General features: G+C 36.3%; 4 protein-coding genes across 10 annotated transcripts in view; 3 read left to right on the forward strand and 1 right to left on the reverse strand.

Moving 5' to 3' along the window:
• The window catches only part of LOC144835715 (copper-transporting ATPase 2-like), a 142,685-nt gene that overhangs the window by 50,865 nt on the left and 73,555 nt on the right, over nt 1-18,265 (forward strand). The window lies entirely within an intron of this gene.
• Nucleotides 1-18,265, forward strand: part of LOC144835722 (glutamate receptor ionotropic, delta-1-like) — a 70,556-nt gene that overhangs the window by 18,330 nt on the left and 33,961 nt on the right. The window lies entirely within an intron of this gene.
• On the forward strand, nt 7,267-12,232 carry LOC144835324 (uncharacterized). The gene is made up of 6 exons (XM_078690409.1): nt 7,267-7,571; nt 8,280-10,109; nt 10,217-10,378; nt 10,478-10,666; nt 10,841-10,973; nt 11,112-12,232. Exons 2-6 carry the CDS (start codon nt 8,286-8,288, stop codon nt 11,399-11,401), a joined length of 2,598 nt encoding a protein of 865 aa, XP_078546535.1. The 5' UTR covers nt 7,267-7,571; nt 8,280-8,285; the 3' UTR covers nt 11,402-12,232.
• LOC144835325 (uncharacterized) lies at nt 11,474-13,637 on the reverse strand. The gene is made up of 3 exons (XM_078690410.1): nt 13,300-13,637; nt 12,674-12,775; nt 11,474-12,549 (listed from the first exon to the last, which is right to left on the reverse strand). Exons 1-3 carry the CDS (start codon nt 13,385-13,387, stop codon nt 11,528-11,530), a joined length of 1,212 nt encoding a protein of 403 aa, XP_078546536.1. The 5' UTR covers nt 13,388-13,637; the 3' UTR covers nt 11,474-11,527.

Below are 18,265 nucleotides of genomic sequence, written 5' to 3' on the forward strand. Positions count from 1 at the left end.
TGTCTTTTTTTCATCGCATAATCACCGCCACAAAGAGGAAATGAAATTTTGTACCAAACACGATTTAACAAATGTAATTGTCGTCTGTTAATCGGATCAGAACACTATTGTTAATGTTGTCGGAATCAACGCATGCGCATAATATGTATCGATGAATCTATCGCAAAGGTACGTGTTTTTGACAGCATACGCTGAACGAGTATGTATATGAATTTGTTGCATAGAATTTGTATGTCGAGGTCTATACACTAACGTTCAGTTCTATTAGTGTTATAATATAATTAGGACAATTATACACAGTTTATCGGTAATTACACACATTTTGCTTGAAAAAAAAACCCCCAACTATATTAGTTTTCTGTCGTGTTTAGTTTCGGTACAACACTATGATGATAAACCCTGTTTTAGGTGGCCACCATTTTGGAATGATTATGATAATCCGTATAACTCATGTATTCAGTGTTGCTTTTTGGCTTTAGGGGCTAAGATAGAAAAAGTACTAAAACAGAAAACAGCATAGGTGATCTAACGACGTGCTACTATCCCGTGTTCTGCACATAGGATTTAAAATGAAATTAGTTATGGTGTATTTTCGGGGCTTACGATCTTATAGGTTCGTCTATGGTGGTTGTCAAAACTTCTCTCAAACTTGATTTTGAATTGTTTAGAGATTAATTATTAAATACATTTATGTGTATTATAAAGCCAGTTTCGTATGTAGAGATATGTCACTGGAAATGGGTATTTCTTGCGTGTGTGCAAAGTAATTTATCGAAAAGCACGCGAAAGTTAAAGCACGCGAAAGTTAAAGCACGCGAAAGTTAAAGCACGCGAAAGTTAAAGCACGCGAAATTTGCAGTTTGTCATGAATTTGCGTTTATTTAATTAAATCATGACGCATTTAGCGTTTTGTCAATACCTTGGTTAATTCAGGTGTGTAACTGACAACATGAAAGAACATTAAATATCAGTTTTTAGTTTCAATTTGTTTAATGTTTACTAATGTAATGACAAACACAATGCAGCGCTAGAAATAAACGAATGGATAATGTCAATATTTAACTTGTTCAAACATTGTCAAAATTAAATGAATTCATTTATAAATATAAATACAATTGTGTGTATAGATACGTTACGTTCTTGTCAAATCGATGTTTATTAATTATCAGCTAACCGTTAGCATGCTTGATTGATAGCACGTCACGTTGTGGTTTGTAAAGCTTGGTTTCCACTAGGACGCAACGCAAGGACGTAAACGCAACGCAAGCGTGTTGACCAATGATAAGCGACAGTTCGAATAATCCATCGCTTGTGATTGGTCAACTCACTTTCGTTGCGTATACATCCTTGCGTTGCGTTCTAAGTATGTTAACCAAGCTTAACATACTTGTTTTTATCGTGAAATAGTGCCTGGTTCAAATCGTTGTATCGTCAGTTCTTAAAGCTCTGTCTACACTATCAAACTAGTTTGACAAACAGTGCGATGTTCCCAAATATGGTAGTGACATGCACAAATATGGTAGTGATATGACATAGTCCATATATTGGCACATCACATTTTTTGTCACATAAAGTTTGATAGTGTAGACAGAGCTTTAAAAGCCAATTATTGTCCTATCACACTTTAAATATTATCCGTTTCCTTAAGTTCTGTCTACACTATCAAACGTTATGTGACAAAAATGTGATGTGCAAATATATGGACATGATGATGTCATATCACTACCATATTTAGGCACATCACACTTTTTTTTGTCAAACTAGTTTGATAGTGTAGACAGAGCTTAAGACGAACCATAGAAACCAGATGGTTCATTAGTAAATGTATAAGATAAAGCAACTCACTCGTAATTTTAAATTTATGTTATGTTCGAAATTTCCATACTTGATACAAAATTGGATTGAAAATAGGATTATATTGTTCTGTTTACATTGAATATTTTTGTGTGGTCTAATATAAAGTACGTCGACATTATAATTCCTTACTCTATTTCATGACCTGTATATTAATCAGTAAAGCAATTCATATTCACAAATTGTACATTGCTTCTGTAGTCCAACTGTCAAATGTTTTCATCGGCGGACTTATTTTCATTAGCAGCGTGTTTCAGTTCAGTGTCTTAACACTGTCTTGTCGATACATTCCATCTTAGTTAGTGGTCCTAGGAATATAGTACTGGTCTTCGCTTATTAGCCATACGTCATAGCATTACAAATATATGTGTAGGTCTGTGGCATGTCCTTACAACAATATTATGTGTAGGCCTGTGGACTTGCTTTGTTCTAGGACCATATACACCGGCAAATCGATGGTTTAGTTTGATTTTTCTGCATGGCTAGGATTATTGATATGGGTCATCATTAAAGGTTGCGGTCAGATAGTACACCATGGTTCATAGCTTATTTTATTGTAATCACTAGGTCTTTACAGAATCAAACAGACTCTCACCCTGACTCCCTTGCACCAATTTCAAGATCATTTATAACATATAATAATAAATGTAATCTTGTTACAACGTGTTAAAATGGTTTACTAACGCCTTTTCAAAATATTTTAAAGTGACAAATGACAAACACAAGCATTTATCATTATTTAGCTTGATTTAATTAATTATATAATTTTCTCTGTTGACATACAACCTTGTTTCAAGTGTTCATTCAGCTTTATTTAGCTCTGTCTACACTATCAAACTAGTTTGACAAAAAAGTGTGATGTGCCCAAATATGGTAGTGATATGACATCATCATGTCCATATATGGGCATATCACATTTTTGTTCACATAAAGTTTGATAGTGTGATAGAGCTTTAGGCCTCACTGTTCATTTTCACCCAACTATTTCAACTTGTTTCATAAATATTTGTGACGCAATACCAACACAAGACACATTATATACAAATATGTAAACACCTTTATTTACAACATTACTGTAAATTACTGATTTAATGAGCTTGAAGATTGAAATTGACGGTCACAAAGGTGAATATATTCTCTCTTCATTACACAAAGATACCAATCGCAACTTTCTGAATCCATTCAATCAATATGCTGAATGTGTTTTGTATCGATATTTTCTTCGTCTGGCGCAATTAGTTGTATATTGATAATCGATGGGCTGTCTTTTTGCACACTGTAATAAGTTTAGCAACATCCAATTGCTAAGAGGGTATGTTGTGTGTCTGTTAAAGGCGCTATTTCTTGTATCAAGTTTAGTACGCGCTGGTGATATATACTATATACAGGAAGGCAATGCCATCGTTACTACGCTTTTTATACTAGAATTTCTAAAGAAATCCCGTGTATACCAGGACCAAATGTGTATGGGTGTGTAATTGTTCCTGTTGTTGTGCTCAACACGCGTTTGTAGGTCTATAGAGTTATTGTATTACAACTAGAGGGTCGAACACAACACTCTAAATCAATATTATTTAGGTGTATAAATAGGCCTATTGTTCTTCTATATCTAATCATCATACACACATGTATTGAATATATTAATATTTTCAAATCGTAACTAGAATGCACAGACGTGCTCTTGTACAACCGCTGCACTAATATCGGCAGCAGGAGCCGAAACACATTTATTCACACATAAAAGAGACTTTATGGCTCTGATACGTGTGTGCAACATCAGTTTGTTTCATATTAATATTATTAAACTCATTTTGGAAATCTAGTCTACTTCCAATTCAGGATCTTGTACTGGAATCCGCCATTTGCATGCTCTCATCTATGGTGTGCCGAATCTGCAATAAATGTGATCTATTAATTAAAACATCCTATATTCACATTCGAATTCCTTCCCGCGTGGGTATCTATGGTGTGCCGAATGTGTCATAAATGTGATCTAATATAAGATTTGGTGTATAAAGTAAATAAAAGCATCCGATTCTCACAGCGTTGCCTTTATGTGGTTTATGGAGTTCAAAAAGTGCAAAACAATATAGAATCTTATAGCAAAGCGTCATTAAAAATCAATGGGAATTTATTTGGTACCATACGAGTCAACCCAATCCGTTAAATTAAACGCATAATATGCCATTATATTGAAGGATGGTAAATACATTTTTCATGCAATATTATGGAATTTCACATTAAGAGAGTTGATTTATATTCGCTTTATGTTTCGGCGAAGAAGGTTAATGGTTCGGCGTACAAGTAGATTCTGAGTAAAAGATTACTTAATCATCATTTAGGCTCATTAATCCGATTGCCCCGTACAGTATTATGATATATTGTATGTATTTATACAAATGTTTTATTTATAGAACATTTCAGTCCTGTGCTTTATTTTTATAGTATAGATTGCATTAGCATAGGGTTCTAAAGCTTGGTTTCCGGTACGCAACGCAAGCACGCACACGCGCAACAAGTATTTTGACCAATGACAATACGGTGGATCGTCACTGTCGCTTGTGATTGGTCAACTCACTTTCGTTTCGCCTACGTTGTTGCATTGCGTCCAAGTGTATACCAAACTGGCACTCACTATGTATACGCTATTTTAATTATGCAAATTAGTATTTAAATTAAAAATAGTTTAGTATATAAAATAATCATAGTTTTTAATTGTGACGTCACTGTCATTATCATCCTCATTAGCAATACTAGTATAATAGTTCTTTCATCATCATCATCATCATCAAATGGACGCCGCGCGCTCGAATCATTACAACATTAGCAACGTCTTCACCTGTCTCAACACATTGTTACTTCATCATCATTTTATTGTGATGAGTTTATCACTTTGTTATCAAAATTTGTCGACACCATCAACTAATCATCAAATTATCGACATCACCAAACATTATCATCACCAGGAAAATCACATTTTCTATATTGACAGGTGCCTAGTGAATCTCAAACCTATAGTTTATACCTGTACTCAGCACGTCTTTCTAACGCATAAAATTAGTGTCTAATTTCGCCTAATTTACACCAGTGTGTGATCATAAACCTGCGAACAGCCCCTCAGCACAAGTCCTAAGTGGCTTTCGCAAACCATGCATACAGGCGTGTGCGTCTACCACTTATCGAATTTGTTGGAGGGTTTGTAGTACGGGCATGTGGTCGCGAGCTAGGCTTACTAGAGGCAGTAGTTGCCTACGGTGTGCAGGAGCATGGCGTGATAGAAGAGGTCGATAATAAATGAGATATTACGCATTTGATTACAATTATGTTGTTGCTGTAAAAGATGAAGAAGAGAATGTTGACGAGAGAAATAGGACGAAAATGAGGGTCACATGAAAATAAGGATTTTTTTTGATAATTATATAACGATTAAAGTAGACGGGAGAGAAATGTAAGGAATAGTGAAGTGAGAAGACGACGCTGATGAAGTGAAGAACATTTCTGTCTTAAACGATGACATTACGATAAGAAATGAAGATATTGATAGTGGTACTTGAAAGCTTTGTCTATACGATCAAACTAGTTTGACAAAAAAATGATGTGCCTAAATATGGTAGTGATTTGCTCAAATATATATATAGGCACATCACATTTTTTGTCACATAAAGTTTGGTGGTGTAGACAGAGCTTAAGACGATGGGCGTGGTTATTGTGCGCGCGTATGGTTGTGCGTAAAATCTTGATACACGAAAACGATGCGTGTGAAGATTGTGATAATATTATTAATGTTGATGATGGGCACGATTATGACACGCACGATTATGATGCGTTTAAATGATAATGCGTGTGATAATGATTTTAATGATAATCTATGATACGTGACGATGATGGCCCGTATGTTCATGATGTGTTGATGTCGGATAGTTACTATCAGTGGATAAATACGGTAGTGAACTATTGCCAATACAACTCTATTATATGGATACTCAATGACAAAACAAACAAAACTCAATCGATTCATCAACTTCCATGGTTAAGTTATCGTATCTATTTTCTGTAAAAACATAACTTGTTAGATTACCACGTGAGTTTAATTGAGAGCGTGTATAGCCATTGTAATAACTTTTCAAATTTACGAACCAATGATCAATTTAATAGCCAACATGGAATACAAAGCCATTTTAATTCCACGTGTGAATGTGAGCATTTCCGAAGTAATAAAACAAACTCGTTTGAGATAACAAATGTACACCGAGGATAGTTACATTTCAATATCATGTTAAATATAGAAATTCCACAAAACTAATGTGATTTAATTCACAAAGCTCTTATTTCAAGAGTTGATATAGTATTACAGAGGGGCGAGTGTGGAAACTAACACCTAGGCGTCTGCGATGTCTTCTGAATAATACACCGGTCGCGTGCCATACGCCGCAGGCAATCTACGATCAGTACAAGTTTAAAGTTGCATTCACACGACATCTTAACCTTGCATCGCCTCCAAGTGGGAACCAATGTTTAATGTGTGAATCCGATGTTAATATTTGTGTTTGATATTTGAATTGTATAACTTTATGACCATTGTGTCTTTTTCACCGCCAAAGGTAATTACATCTGCTATTGAGAACTGGCAAATAATAATAATAGCACTTTTAGAATTATCGTTGCCGCGTGTTTTTATCTTCGATATATTAAATTTTCCATTGCAAATTATACGCATTGAAATTTTAGTGGGCTTTTTATAGAAAATATTTTATATTTACATAATTTTTTTATCACATTGGCGTTACTTTTTAATGCAATGTTTTTATGGTTTGTTTTGTATTTATTAGGCATCATTTTATAGGCTTTATAACAATCAGTATTACATAACCATATTTTTAATGCAGCGTTTTTCTGGGTTTTTTTTCAATTTATTTTGCGGCATCATTTTATGGACTTTATAACAATCAGTATTGCATAACCACATTCGTGCTGTGAATTAATTTATAAATAATCAAAATAATATCATTACGGATGGGAAATTAAATCTAAATTATTACAAAATGCATCATGCATATTGATAAATTAGAAAATATGCACTTCATTGATTTACATTAGCGTTTTATTCAACGGACCATTAATTTACAGATCTATATTAAATGTTATTACATTTTATCGCTGAAACGTGAAGCACTGTTTGCTTCCTGTGCACATTTTACAGTCACTGCTCCTATGGTGGTGGTTAGGGAAAAGGAAGGGTACCCGGGTGGATATGTTAACTTATATTAGTCACACCGCGGGAGAGACACCGCGATAGAGACACCGCGATAGAGATACCGCGATAGAGACACCGCGATAGCGATACCGCGATAGATATAACCATGGAGAAATAAGTTAGGAAGGAGTAACATCGATGTAATGCATGGATTTTAATCCAATTAAGCACATTACATGGTCAAATGACTCCTATTAAATTGCACTGCGACCGCCCGCCGCGTTATCTCGGTTCGATCTCCTTACACACAAGGCTCCTCGCCGCTAAGTAGCAACCCCTATACCCTGTCTAACTAACAGTGGAGTACATAAATACGAACAAAAAACACATTGCATATGCGCAGTTAATTGTCAACAAGGATTCACATGCGTGTTTTATGTATTCGGATTCCGAATTTTTTTGCGAACGTACCAGTCATTAAATCATTAAAATCAACCAAAAATAACTACTTGTTTCTTCAATTGTAAGTATTCCATTATTTTGAATATAACAACGAAACAAACACGTATTTTAATAGTTTCCCTTTGTACTGGAGTTTTAAGTTTTAGTTATATGAATAAAGGAAAGCTGTAGCTTTCATTTGATGCCTTGCATGACAGTTTCCGATGGTGTCCGGCTGACATACAACGAATTGAAAAGCATCGAATCTGTCCGACCGCCGAACCGAATAGCCGGAGTTAGTTCCACCGGTCGTAGTTATTTTGGTCCACCGGTCGTTGTATTACTTAGGCCTAGCTAGGTCTAGGGCAGTTATTGTTTCGATGTTTAATTTAGGCTAGGTCTTAGATTTAAATTTTAAACCAATAAATAATAACTAACATTAGCCATAAAATAATTACTTTCGTAGGCCTACTACTACTACTAGCTAGGCTAGGACTAAAGTACTCGACTCCTAGCTAGGGTCTAGTCCTACTAGCTAGGCTAGACCTAGGCCTACCTATTGTTCTATGTACTATTTATCATAGAGGTAATGTTAATCTACCACCTAGGGTTATGCCAAAAATACCAATACTACTATCTAGGGCCGGCCTAATTAGACTATGTTCAATAACATTAACAATAAAAAAAAGCAGGTATTTATTTTTAGTTAGCTAGCCTAGATAGTACTACTACTAGGACAACAACTCTAGGTCATCATTCGCCATTTAAATTAAATTGCTCTTGTTTTCAGAGAACGATGACAGGACACAGTGTTTGTTTGAAACCTACTTGTCGACTTTGTGGAATTTCCAGGGCGATTCCTTCAGATCGTTCACCTTATACAAAGGACGCGTTCAAGTCTGTAATCAAGTCATGTTTTTGCTTAGATATTGATAATGATGATCCAGAAATCCACCCACCATTTATTTGTTATTCCTGTGTGCAAAAACTGAAAAGGTGGAAGAAAGGCCACAGCAAGGACCGCAGTAAAGTGTGCAATATTGTAATTGCAAAATTCAATGATTCTCAATGTGCGTCTTGTATGACTGATGGGGAGATTCCTACCAATCTTCACGATTACAGAAAGGAAGCAGAAAAATGTAGCCTTGTCTCTTTGTTTCCACATGAAGATGAATTACTAATAATTAGACTTTCACCAACTGGTGATGCTGTCATCAAGTTAACAGTCAACAGTGATTCGACATGGGGAGTTGTCATTGCTGGTGTTGTATTGCAAGCACAGCCTATTCTAGGAGAAGTCTTTAACAAAAAATTACCATTACATCAGTTCACCAAGCTGTGTGATATATTGAGGAGTGCTAAAATCTGTGCAGGCAATGAAGATTATTTAGATTTGATAGAGAGACGAAAAGGACCAGAAGGGCAGATTCCTATAAGGATAACACCAAAAGATGTCTATTTATGCAACACCATTAGACATAATGACTGTGAATTGCTAATTGCTGAGGATCTGAAGCGGTGCGCAGTTTGCCGAATTTATCGTGGGGATTTATCATCAATGCGAAGTGCTTCCTGCAAGGAAAAGTCTTCACTGACGGTAGCCAACAAGTATTTATCAAATTCTCAACTGCAGAACAAAGCAGCAACATTACAATGTAATTACAGACGGTTGAAAAGAAAGAGTGGTTCCCTTGAGAATAAAGTTTCCAAGATGTACATGCTAGAAAGCAAATTAATTTCTGAAAATGCAGCTCACTTAATGGAAGACACAATGGAAATGGGAAAACCTGAAATTGAGAGTTTATTATGTAAATATCCGTCAGCAAAGCTTTTGTGGGAGCAGCAACTGGCATCTATGGGCAAGGGAAAGCAGATGCGTTGGCACCCGGCAATTTTACGTTGGTGCATTGCTATCCAAAGCAAGTCTCCGTCAGCTTATAATTTAATTCGCGAAAGTGGATTCATGACGCTGCCTCATCCAAACACACTCCAACCCTACAGCCACTTTGCTGGTGTGACAACTGGTTTTTGCCATGAGATGTTAAGTAGAGTTGTAACAGACCTCAAATTATATGAAGAAGGTAATGAATTGCAAAAACATGTTGTGCTATTATTTGATGAAATGAAGATAAAATCAGGATTGGTTTTTTCACAAAGCTCTGGCAAAGTTGTTGGATCAACAGATGTAGGCAGCTTAGCCAATGAGATGCATTCATTTGAGCGGCGATGTCGAGGTGAAGAAGAAATCCCAGTTGCCTCACATGTTCTGGTGTTGATGATCCGGGGTTTGTTTTCTAACCTGCATGTTCCAATTGCCTACTATCCAACAACTGGAGCTTCTAGTTGTGATCTGTTCATGGCAATGTGGGAAGCTGTTGAGATGATCGAAGTAGCTGGGTTTGTAGTTCATGCGATGGTTTCTGATGGTGCCACTCCGAACAGGAAGTTTTACAGACTGCATTCACCATCATCTACCACTTCATCCATTGTCTTCAAGACATCGCATCAGGGAGACCCAGATCGCAGTGTTTTTTTCTACAGTGATGTGCCGCATCTAATAAAGACGCTTCGAAACAATGTAGAGAACTCTGGCTACAATAACAAGACACGGAATCTTCATGTAAGTACTGTATGATCATACACCACATTGAAAATACCAATTTCATTATAGCATGTTGAAAATGATATTTACTTATTTCTAAATCTAAAAATGTTCTTCATTTAAAGTATAACAAACAAGACATCAAGTGGAGTCATTTTCTTGACACCTATGAATGGGATGTGAAATTGCAGAACACATGTCCAGGGCTGAGGATGCTCCACAAGTTGACGCATGAACACCTCCACCTTACTCCATCATTGAGAATGCGGGTATACTTGGCTGCACAGGTAATTACTTGCAAGTTTTGTGTTCAGCCCTTGTTCTTTTGCAAACAATTCTGTAATTTAATTTTTCATGAATGTTTTTTATTTTCTTCATATTTTCAGGTGTTAAGCAATTCGACAGCAAATGCAATGGAGATTATGGATCGACATGACATGACATCCACTATCAAATTTGTTAGAATGGTAGACCAATTTTTTGATTGCCTTAATGTCTCTAGTTTTTTCCAAGGCAAACGATCCAGAAAACCAGCTATGGAGCCATACAGGACAAAAGATGACTGGCGTTTTAAGGTACATTTTTTTTAAATAGAAAATTTAAAAAAAATTGAACATGGGACATGATTGGGCTTATTATTGTTTTTGTTCAATTTCAATTAGCATTTGGATATACATTGAGAAATATCTATAATTTTTGTATTAATCGAAGGAATAATTGCCACTATTTTTTGTTCTGATGTTTTTAAGTGGTTGCAAGATGACTTCCTGGGTTTCTTTAAAGAATGGCAAGACGAGGTGAATGCGCTTGAAGATGTAGAGAAGAGTGTAAAAAAGAGGATGTTATTAAGCACCGCAACACTTGATGGACTTGAGATAACAAGCAAGTACATTTCGTTTTTTTTTTACAGCTGACTTTGTTTAATAATTAATCAAAAGTTCTGACATCACAAGAGTGACAAAGTATATTAAAAATGAATTAATAATAAGTATATTAATTTTTATTCTTTGCCATCAACAGTTAATTCGTTTGTAGAGTTGACTAAAAAACTACTGGACCTGCCAGGGGTAGAGTGTGTTCTAAGTGCGAAGTATAATCAAGATCCGTTGGAACAGTACTTCAGTAAACAGAGAGGATGTGGTGGAAGTAACACAAACCCAACATCAATGCAGTTTGGCCACAATATGCATGCACTGTATGTAGCTGCGAACTGTTCCAAGGCATCCAGGAGAGGCAACTGCCGCAGCCAAATTGTTGACCAAACTATTGATGACTCACCTCTTCAAAGGAAGAAGACACCAAATGCATAAATGATATTTATGATCAGCAAACTTTTTCAAACCAAACGGTTCTTTTCAGAACCAACCAAAATACAATTGAGATTTAATTTAGCTATTGTCGTTATTTATTTCATCACACACACAAAATAGTATATATTACAACAATTCTTTTCTGAGAGATTTTTCACCCTTTTTTGAAACTTTGCCGCTTTCCTTCTTTAAATTCAAGTATACCTTGAGGAATGCATTAGCTCTGATTTTCAACCAGTATCTAACTACAATTTGTAATAATTGAGCAGAAGCATTGTCACCTAGTGTATCTCTGGTTATTCTGCACCAGAAAGTTTGAACATTCTCCTTATTGATAATACGGTCATACAAATCAGCCAGATAGTTACTATTTAACATCGTATTAAGTTTATTTGTAGCTAAATGCTGCCTTGTTTCTATTTCAACGCTTCTAAAAAACAGATATACATCATCATCAACAACAAACAAACCTGATCTATTTTGTTTGTCGATCCATTCTTTGGAATAGTCGTAGAAGGAATGGGTTACGTTGGTACTACACACTTGCCACTTAGTGAGCACATCACAGTAGGCTCTGGCAGTACTACTTTTACCCTTTCGAAATCTTTTCACAAGCGCATAAGGCACATAACCGGCAACGTACCGAATTATCTTTTCTGTGTGAACATCCAACTGTGGGATGTCAGTTACCGTTTCCTCATGTGGCAAATCTATTTTATGCTTATCATTTAGAATTAACCTTAACATTGTACGTTGCAAAAATAGGTTCAGTGTTTTTACATGCTGCCCATCAGAGTTGACATTTAGCTCCTTTAACAGGGTGACCCACCTTCCCAAACTTGTACACATGTGTTGGTGAAATGCCCGGCACATCATCTCATCAGCTTCTGGTTTCATTTTCTTTGTGTTTCCTGATGTTATTACCTTCCAAAGTAATTTTGTACTGTCTTCCCAAAATGTTTTTATAATGACTGTATTTGAGTGCTTCTGCAGATCATTTGCCAATTTTTTCACTTGACGAGCTATTGGATACAAGTCATTGCTGTATACTGGATCGTTCGCTAACATGGTAAAAGCAGCATCAACGTATTCATTAACCCTGCTGACAGCTTCATCTTCACTAAACTTATTGGAGGGTCGGTTGATGCCTGAAAATACAGAAAAGAAAGATTATTGAGCATACAACAGTTTTAATAAATGATGAGAATGCATTTAATATAGTAAAGATGAAATGTTCAAAATAAAATGTTATCATTCGTTCAAAATCCTTACTCTTTTTCCTTGATTGGTTTTTGGCTGGGTTTGTTGACACTTCCTTCTTCTGATGGGTTGCGGTAATAGTAGTTGGATGTAGGCCTACACTAACATCCATACCTAAATAGCATAATAAAATTGAAAATTAACTCATGTTGTCCTATAAGAATGAAAAATAATAATTTATCTAAAAAATACAGACTAATACTAATACTAATGGTTTGAGGTCTTGACAAGGTCATAGATGAGTTGGTTGCATCAGATGATAATCGTGCCTTCATAATTAATATAATAATATGAATGATGCATTATTGATGATTGTGCAATAAAATTAATGATATATTAGGCCTAGGCCTCCTATAGGGGGAAATCCATGGATGGATAGATTATAGGGCCTAGCCTAGCTAGACCTATCAATAAATCGGGCGGCTAATTTTTGGCGTACAGAAAGAAAAACTACAAAAATACTACCTAGCCTAGAGAGGACGAACGAATTCAGAATTATCGTTGTTACAATCAACCCGGTCGTGTAGACAGCCTAGAGTGGGCCGGGGCAGACGAGGCCTCTTTAAAAGAGAAGAGGTTCAGGTAACTAGGCCTAGCTACTAAACTTAAATGCAATGCCTAGTTTTAACCTAGCATACCATTTTCCAGGTCTTCATGTTCGCTGGCAAACTTCAATTCCTCGAGAATTCCGGGTTCCAATTCGTCCTCCAATTCATAAAAATCCATAATGATAAATAAAACGCGTAAACAAAATGTATCGAGTGTGGTATAATTATTCTTCTGCTGTGTGTATGGTCGCCGCGTGTGTAGATCAGCATCAACAACGAGTCTCGCTTGATGACGCGTCACATGAAAGCAATGGATATGCGCATGCTCAAATCTAACAAGCGACAGATCAACGGCAATTAAATGTTACGTAACAGTCAGATAATCCAATTAGCGGCGGGGTGGCCTATTCGTTTGATGTATTCTCGATGTTACTCCTTCCTAACTTATTTCTCCATGATATAACATAGTCATGCATAAGATGTACAAACGTGACGTACATGCGCAAACATGGCCAAATTTCTTCGTTGTATTTCTTCTGACAAAATGACAAAAATATTTGCGCGAACGCGGTCAAATTTCTTCGCTGTATTTCTTCTGACAAAATGGCAAAAATATTTGTTAAATTAGGCCTCTGATTGCTTACTTATTATACATGTACAGTATTTAACTATCATTAGTACTAATTGTTTTTCTACAGCTGAAAGTGTCACGATAACCCCAGTCCCCGCAAGCATCTTGTTTTTTTTGGTACTGTTGTTTATCGAAGATGTGCAATAAGATAGTTGACATTTAAGGTCTAAAGTAATAATCGTAGGGAAAATTGTATTGCGTCTACAATTATTATTAAGTGTTTGTTATTAGCGACTGAATGAATGAGAACTGTCTGAAAAACACGAGTGAATCTTTTTCAGCAACCTTTGAGGCATATATGATGTTATCGTATAACTACAGTCTATTTCACAATCTTCTTAAGCTCTGTCTACACTATCAATCTAGTTTGACAAACAAACGTGTGATGTGCCTAAATGTGGTTGTGATATATCCAAATATGGTAGTGTAGACAGAGCTTTACATTGGCTGTACACGCAGTTTATACACACATTGTGGACCAACTTCGGACCTATTGACAGTCACAAACTCTCTCCCGAGAACCATACGAGATGTAGGCCTAAAGCGTGTTTCCCACTAGAACGCAACGACGTATCGACGCAAAGTGCTGTATTGCGTAATCACAGAACCGACGACACAACAATGCTGCAAGGCGAGTGCAAACACATTGTCTTACGTTGCGTAGGTTGCGTTATGTTGCGCCGCTAGTGGGGACCAAACAAGAGAAACGTTGCAGCCGATTATCATAGTGTCCGGAAACAGTAACCCATGTGGGAAGGTTGTAGTCAGTTGTCTCATGATATAACGTACGAGAATCGGAGCGATACTAGCTAATGTGAAGTTCTGCGAGTTTAGAAAGTGCAATGGTTTAGATGCGTCCATCGAACCCTGCCCCGTCCCACCTACGCCTAGTACGAGCCACGCCTAGTCCCACCCAACTGACGTTTGACAGACGGAATAATTTTCTAGTAGCATTCTCGTCCCAAATACACAATTGTTAAATGTATTTTGTATAGAGTTATGCTTGGTTCACACTAGAGACGCAACGCGAGGACGTAAACACAACGCAAGCGAATTGACTAATGGCAAGCGACTGTTCGAATAATTCATTTGCGTTGCGTCTCTAGTAGGAACCAAGCATAACTCTACACTAAATACATTTAACAATTTTGTATTTGGGATGAGAATGCTACTAGAAAATTATTCCGTTACTTGACCAAATTTTGAATCCGGGCTGCAAGGGATTTGATACAGAAAACGTACAATTACTTAATTAATCGGTAGCAAAAGTGGTTTCTGCGAGCGTCACCCAGACAGGTAATCGATTTTTGGACTAATTTCACTTTGAGATGTAGGGCGAATAGAGGACATTTTGTGAACTTTGTTAATGTTGTAATGTCAGGTAATCAGGTAAAATGGCTCGTGACCAAATAGAAGATGTTCCGAAAGACATCGTCTTCTTGAAATATGGCGTTTCGTAATCATGCTATTTGCCTGTCGTGATAAAAGTGCGTGAACGGTCAATTAGGTTCTGTTGATGTCCAGTGTCTGTATGGCCGTTCTCGTTTAAAGAAATGTAAACATTTAATAATAGTCACCATGTTTTATATTTGTGTTAATATGCCGATGAGCGGCCATTTAAATCCGTTTCTCTTGCGGCCATTTATCAACTTTATGACGGTTGTTCTTAGAAAGACGACTGGGTCGAACGTAATTATCGTGGGTAAGAGTATGCCTGCGGCACGTACTGGTCAGTCACGTACTGGTCAGTCCTGGAATGTTTAGCAACTTACGCAAATGGGATCTCAGTTATTCAGCCATTCGGACCCAACCGCCATTATACTATAAGTACAGGATCACACTAAGTTGTTTGTTTGGGAATTTGAGTGGTCCAGGGGCTGTGAGAAAAGTTAGTTTAATTTGAAAATGGATTTGGAAATAGCGGAGTCTATTGTATTCCTGGTCATTGCGAAAGTATATACTCATTTAGGCCTACTTCATTTCATGCAGCTGTGCCAATTATTTATATTATTATATTTGAAGATTTGGTTATTTGCAACGTACTCTGTTTCCGATTTACCTCATCTAGATTCTAGATGTTATTTTCGGCCTATAACTTACTTTTTTCCAAAGTAGAGAAAAAAACCAACTTAAACTCTAAGAGCCTGCTTCTACTGAGCAAGAGAAACGGATTTAAAATACCTTATTTTGAAATAACGGTATTTTCTTGCCAGCAGAAACGGGTCCACATACAAAGAACCGATGTTTAAAAACCCAAATTGATTCCGGCAAAAGTACTGGTTTTAAAAAACGGTTTGATGGAGCAATTTTTAGCTTAAACGCGATGTTTTATTATAAAAATGTTTCAGTTATTGAAACAGACCCTTTTAACTTTTTTCGCTGCGCTTAACACAAACGAGTCTTTATATGTATGTTGTTATTATGTATATTCAGTCGAGTTTTATTTCGCTATTCACTCAGTTACTAACCACTGATACAATATATCGAGTAATACTATCGAATCCTATCTTGAAATATAGAATAAATTTCTGTGATGACAGATGACGCAAGTCTACTTTGGGCAATCGTCAAACGATTTTCACAACTTTAGATCCTGTGATGCATACACTAGACGGATATCTTGAATTTATTCGTCAAGAACGAAATAGATTTGAAGTCATCAAACGGGAGACTTCAACATGTGATGTCAGTTACATTTATCACACCTTTTCTTGTGATCTAGAATCGAGTGTGTATCTGAGACACAAGAAAATATGGGAGGGGTGTCTTCAATGGAGGGAGGGGGTGGGTAAACGTCAATTTACATAGACGAGCGGTAACGGTAATATAAATATAGAATCTATGTTATTCCTTATGACCATTTACACACAACGCGGAGCGGGCGGGCGGTTTCCGCTCAGGATAGATACAGATTCTACGTGGAACAAGCTACTCGGTTTTCCGCTTACCGTTACCGCTCGTCTGTGTAAATTGGCCTTAAGGGTAATAATCGAGGGGACTTCTGATGGAAGAGAAAGAATATATTTAATGCTGATGTCTTATCGGAGAAGAAGGATATCCATTCTAGGTGATCACAGAAAGTACCATACCATGATTACGTTGTTATAAATTAAATGCACAACTTGGCCTTTGACTATTTTCGCAATGTTTGCAATTTAAATTATACAGTTATGTTTCTGTTAATGTTTTATTTAATTACGATATATTGAAATAGTTAATGACCAACTACATACAGTCAATACATTAAATGCACAACTGGGCCTTTGACTTATTTTGATATACTTCGCAATGTATTTAAATTATACAGTTATGTTTCTGTTAATGTTCTATATAATTACGTTATATTGAAATAGTTAATGACCAACTACGCACAATCAATCAATCAATTAATTATTAAACAAATCAATCTGATAAGTCAATCACAATATGTCATATGTCATGTTTACAACAGTAATGAAGGGTTTAACTACCTAACCTTTCGGATACCTTTGTTAATACATACATATCGCAGGTGAAAAAATCGTTTTTGAATATAAAACATGACTGTATTTCACTCGAGGAATTTTACTTTTGATAGAAATCGATAAAAACTAATCCCAAAAGGCTGTTATGGATATATACATATTTCTGTTGCCTCTAGCTGATTTTTTTTATACTCATCCAAAACTTCATAATGTCAAGGACATGGTATTGTTTTTGTTTTGAAATAAATGCTGTGATTGGCTAATGTGATCATGTTATCTGTTGGTTAACAAGTGGACGCAACAAAATAATGTCGCCGCGCCTGTGATTGGTCATAATATTTCATTGCGTTCCCATGCCGCAGCGAAAGAGAAGGGGTACGTAAGCGCAACGCAAGTATTTTGACTAATCACGACTCGATGATGTACAGTGGCGACCAAGCTAGCTTTACGCGCGCGTACAGCCTTGTGTTGCGTCCTATAGTGGAACCAAGCTTTTTGATTGGACAGCAATCCTAAAGAAAATGTATACATTTATAATAATGAGAAAATAATGAGTTAGAGAGACTAGAGCGCCACTTGAGCAAACCAAAATATTAGGGTTTCGGCGGAGAGCTAAATATGAATGTGCTTAATGTACAACATAATTAAATCGGTTTTTGAAAGTTACGTACAAATTCGAGAAGGTCGTATAAACAAACGATATAATGAAAACTACTTATATCAGTAACTTGTGAATTGAGAAAAATGTTAATTGTGGAATCGAGAGAAGAAAAAAAATCTTTGGCCGTAATCCACAAAGCAACACATTTAACGATCTAATATCTGACAATCTAACATCGTTGTCGTGAAAATAAAATACAGTGACGTTCATAAATACAAAAAAAAAAGACTCGTGGATTTGATGTAATTAATTTTAAACCAACTTGCCCCGACTTAGTTTTAGCTGTGTGAAACGGATTCT

This window comes from Antedon bifida, chromosome 2 (genome assembly GCF_963402885.1).
Source record: "Antedon bifida chromosome 2, ecAntBifi1.1, whole genome shotgun sequence".
NCBI classification, from domain to species: Eukaryota; Metazoa; Echinodermata; class Crinoidea; order Comatulida; family Antedonidae; genus Antedon; species Antedon bifida.

What these genes read in the sequence shown, in the direction of transcription:
- LOC144835325 (XM_078690410.1), bottom strand. Translation starts at nt 13,387, where the DNA reads ATGGATTTTTATGAATTGGAGGACGAATTGGAACCCGGAATTCTCGAG. An exon ending in ACATGAAGACCTGGAAAATG is followed by an intron (nt 12,776 to 13,299) that starts GTATGCTAGGTT and finishes TATGCTATTTAG; the next exon opens with GTATGGATGTTAGTGTAGGC. An exon ending in AAACCAATCAAGGAAAAAGA is followed by an intron (nt 12,550 to 12,673) that starts GTAAGGATTTTG and finishes CTGTATTTTCAG; the next exon opens with GCATCAACCGACCCTCCAAT.
- LOC144835324 (XM_078690409.1), top strand. Translation starts at nt 8,286, where the DNA reads ATGACAGGACACAGTGTTTGTTTGAAACCTACTTGTCGACTTTGTGGA. An exon ending in ACAAGACACGGAATCTTCAT is followed by an intron (nt 10,110 to 10,216) that starts GTAAGTACTGTA and finishes CTTCATTTAAAG; the next exon opens with TATAACAAACAAGACATCAA. An exon ending in AAGATGACTGGCGTTTTAAG is followed by an intron (nt 10,667 to 10,840) that starts GTACATTTTTTT and finishes GATGTTTTTAAG; the next exon opens with TGGTTGCAAGATGACTTCCT.